The following is a 2,668-nucleotide window of genomic DNA, read 5'->3' as shown; positions in this document are numbered from 1 at the left end:
GGGTGTGCGTGTGCACGTTCGCAGGCGTGCAGGTGCAAGGGGGACATGCATGGTTGGGACCGGTGCGCACGCCGAACCCGCATCACGGCGACAAGGACAGGCGGAACCCTGCCGCCCAGCTGCCGCCCCAAGGGCGACGCCGCCACCGCCCCCGTCCCCGCCGTCCCCGCCGCCGACCGCACCTGCTGCCGCTTTGTCTGCAGCGCCTCCACCTCCTCCTTGTTGCGGCGGTACATCGTGTCAGCCTGCGGCGATGGGGGCATGGGGGTGACAACGGCATACCGCACATAAGTCAACGCACGCACGTATGCCAAGCCAAACGGGCGCCGGCGAGGGGGGCGCGCGCGCACGCTTGGCCCTCTGGCGAAACAAGCGGCGGCGGAGCCGTGGCGGGCCCTGATTCCCGCCCGGCCCCGACGCTCCCATCTCATGCATCGAGCCCCCGTCCCCACCTTCTCCCTTGGCCCGACCCCCGGCCCCGCGCTCGACACCCCCTTCCCCGCGCCGGACCCCGTCGCAGCCGTCGCACCCCCAATCGGGCCGCGAACCTCTGCTCTCCAAACAGCTCCGGGGCCGCACCTGCTTCTCCACGCCCTTCTCCTTGAGCGCGTTGAGGCGCGCCCCCGCGTCCTGGTACTCCTCGTAGACCTTTGTGGCGTCGCGGGCCTCAAAGTCAAACTCGGTGCGCGGCTTGCCAAAGTTGGCCTGGTGGCGGCGGGAGGGGGGTGTGCGGGAGTGCGTGTGAGAGGGGTGTGCGTAGAGTGTGTATGTTGGGGTCATTTCGCAAGCTGGGAAGAGGGCATATCCCTCTGGCTGTTGCGTGTGACACACTCTCTCTCTCTCTCTGTGTGTGTGTGTGTGTGTGCGTGTGTGCATGTGTTTGTGCAGTTGTGAATGCAGGAAGGGGGAACGAGGGAGTAGGAAGGCTGGCTTTCAAGGGGTCGCAATCACATGTCTGCAAGCACAGGCATGTCAACCCTGTGCTAGGGTTCTGCGCGCCGTTGCCTTGGTGGGCAAGTCCAGAGCCAGATTGGTCCTTGCAGGCGGGGGCTCTCCTTCACCCCCGTGCCCTGCACAGGCATCTCACAAGCACACGCGTTCTGCACGCCCTGCACACACACCCCACACGCGCGCGCGCATGCATGCATGGAAAACGAACGCACCTTCTCCCTCGGGATCCATTGGTAGTCCTCCTCCAGCCGCCGCATGCGGTCCGTAGCGCTTCCCTGCTCGCCGCGCTTGGATGCCATCCTGACAGGGAAAGACGCGTGGGATTGTGTGATTGCTTGGCAGAGTGAGCGCGCACATGCATGTTCAAGCGTGCGCACGTCGACACATCTGCGGGGCTGCACACGAGACTTGCAAGCGGTCAGGGCGAGTGCTTATGCCAGACCACCTACGATCTGCCATCCTTGTATCGAACCCACACCCCAAGCCGCCCTGGCGCCCAGGGCCGGGGCCGCGTGAGCCGCCTACAACCGGCACCCTGCACCGCCTAGTGCCGGCCCGCCCGCACCTGTTGTCCAGCCGCCGCCTCTCCACCCCGCACTCCATGGCCTGCGAAGCCAGCTTGTCTCGCGCCTTCTCCAGTGCCCTGATCTCGGCATCGCACTCCTGGGGGTGGGGGTGGGGGTGTGTCGGATGCAGGGTTGAATTTTTCGTGGCTAGTCGCTGGGGGGCGGGGGGAAGAAGATGACAATGCCGGCCTTGAGGGTGGCAAGAGTGTTGGGGCTTGCGTGGGACGGCTGGTGTCTCCCGACGGTGGTTTGCGGGACTCCAGATTGGGGTGATGCACCGACGCCGCGTCCCCGGCAGTTAGCGAGGCATGGGCCGCGAAATGCAGATGCAGCGGCAGGCACGCGTGCGCTCTTACGCCCATCAAGATGAATGGAGCGGCCGGCTTGCAATCTCTTTTTATCCGATATGCCGCGACGGCACGCTGCCCGCCGCACCTTGAGGCGCGCGCGCTTGGCCTTGAGCTTCTCTGACGCGTCCTGGTGCGCCGCCCCCGCCGCCTCCACTGCCGCCTGCAGCTTGGACAGCTCCTTCTCCAGAGCTGTGGGCGTGGTGATGAACAATGATTTGTGAGAGATGTGTGTGTTTGTGTGTGTGTGTGTTTGTGTGTGTGTGTGTATTCTTGTGTGTGTATTCTTGTGTGTGTGTGTGTGTGTGTGTGCATGTTCGAGCAAGCGTGAGTGAAAGGTCATGCGTTTGTGTGTGTGCGTGGTACAGGGGTTGGAGGGATGAGGATGTGTGGATGCTGAACACAGGAAAGGGGCTTCACCCCAGCACAGCAAGCCGTTGCCTGCAGACGCCACGCTGCCGTCCCCTCGATGAATGGGCGTTCCGCTCATGGCTGCAATCGCCGCGTTCGGGGGCGGCCCCCGCTCACCCGCCACCGCCGCCGCCGCGGCCGCAGCCTGCTCCTCCAGGCGCCCCCGCTCGCCCGCAGCCGCCTCGGCTTCGGCCTCCGCCTCTGTGAGCGCCGCCTCTGCGGTCGCACAGGCAGGCGCGGCATGGGCGGTCAGGGGAAGAGGTGACGTCACCGCCACGCCGCTCACCCATCGAGGGCCGCACGCACGCGCGCTTCCCCAGACCTCTCCGCGCTCACCCCTGCCCGACACTCAGGCCGCCCCGCTTGGCCGCAAGACCCGAGCGGCGGGGGTGG

General features: G+C 66.1%; 1 protein-coding gene across 1 annotated transcript in view; it reads right to left on the bottom strand.

Moving 5' to 3' along the window:
- Positions 1 to 240: 240 nt before the first annotated feature.
- MNEG_12686 (Structural maintenance of chromosomes protein 2-2) overlaps positions 241 to 2,668 on the bottom strand; it is a gene marked incomplete at both ends in the record, with an annotated part of 6,692 nt that continues 4,264 nt past the window's right edge. Inside the window, 7 exons of the mRNA XM_014038842.1 lie at positions 241 to 245; positions 306 to 360; positions 580 to 705; positions 1,164 to 1,251; positions 1,517 to 1,614; positions 1,953 to 2,056; positions 2,393 to 2,491. Of these exons, the coding sequence (XP_013894296.1) occupies positions 241 to 245; positions 306 to 360; positions 580 to 705; positions 1,164 to 1,251; positions 1,517 to 1,614; positions 1,953 to 2,056; positions 2,393 to 2,491 (575 nt within the window). The remainder of the gene's footprint in view (positions 246 to 305; positions 361 to 579; positions 706 to 1,163; positions 1,252 to 1,516; positions 1,615 to 1,952; positions 2,057 to 2,392; positions 2,492 to 2,668) is intronic.

Source organism: Monoraphidium neglectum (genome assembly GCF_000611645.1).
Source record: "Monoraphidium neglectum strain SAG 48.87 unplaced genomic scaffold scaffold03377, whole genome shotgun sequence".
Taxonomy (NCBI): Eukaryota; Viridiplantae; Chlorophyta; class Chlorophyceae; order Sphaeropleales; family Selenastraceae; genus Monoraphidium; species Monoraphidium neglectum.
This window is presented reverse-complemented; position numbering and strand designations above follow the sequence as displayed.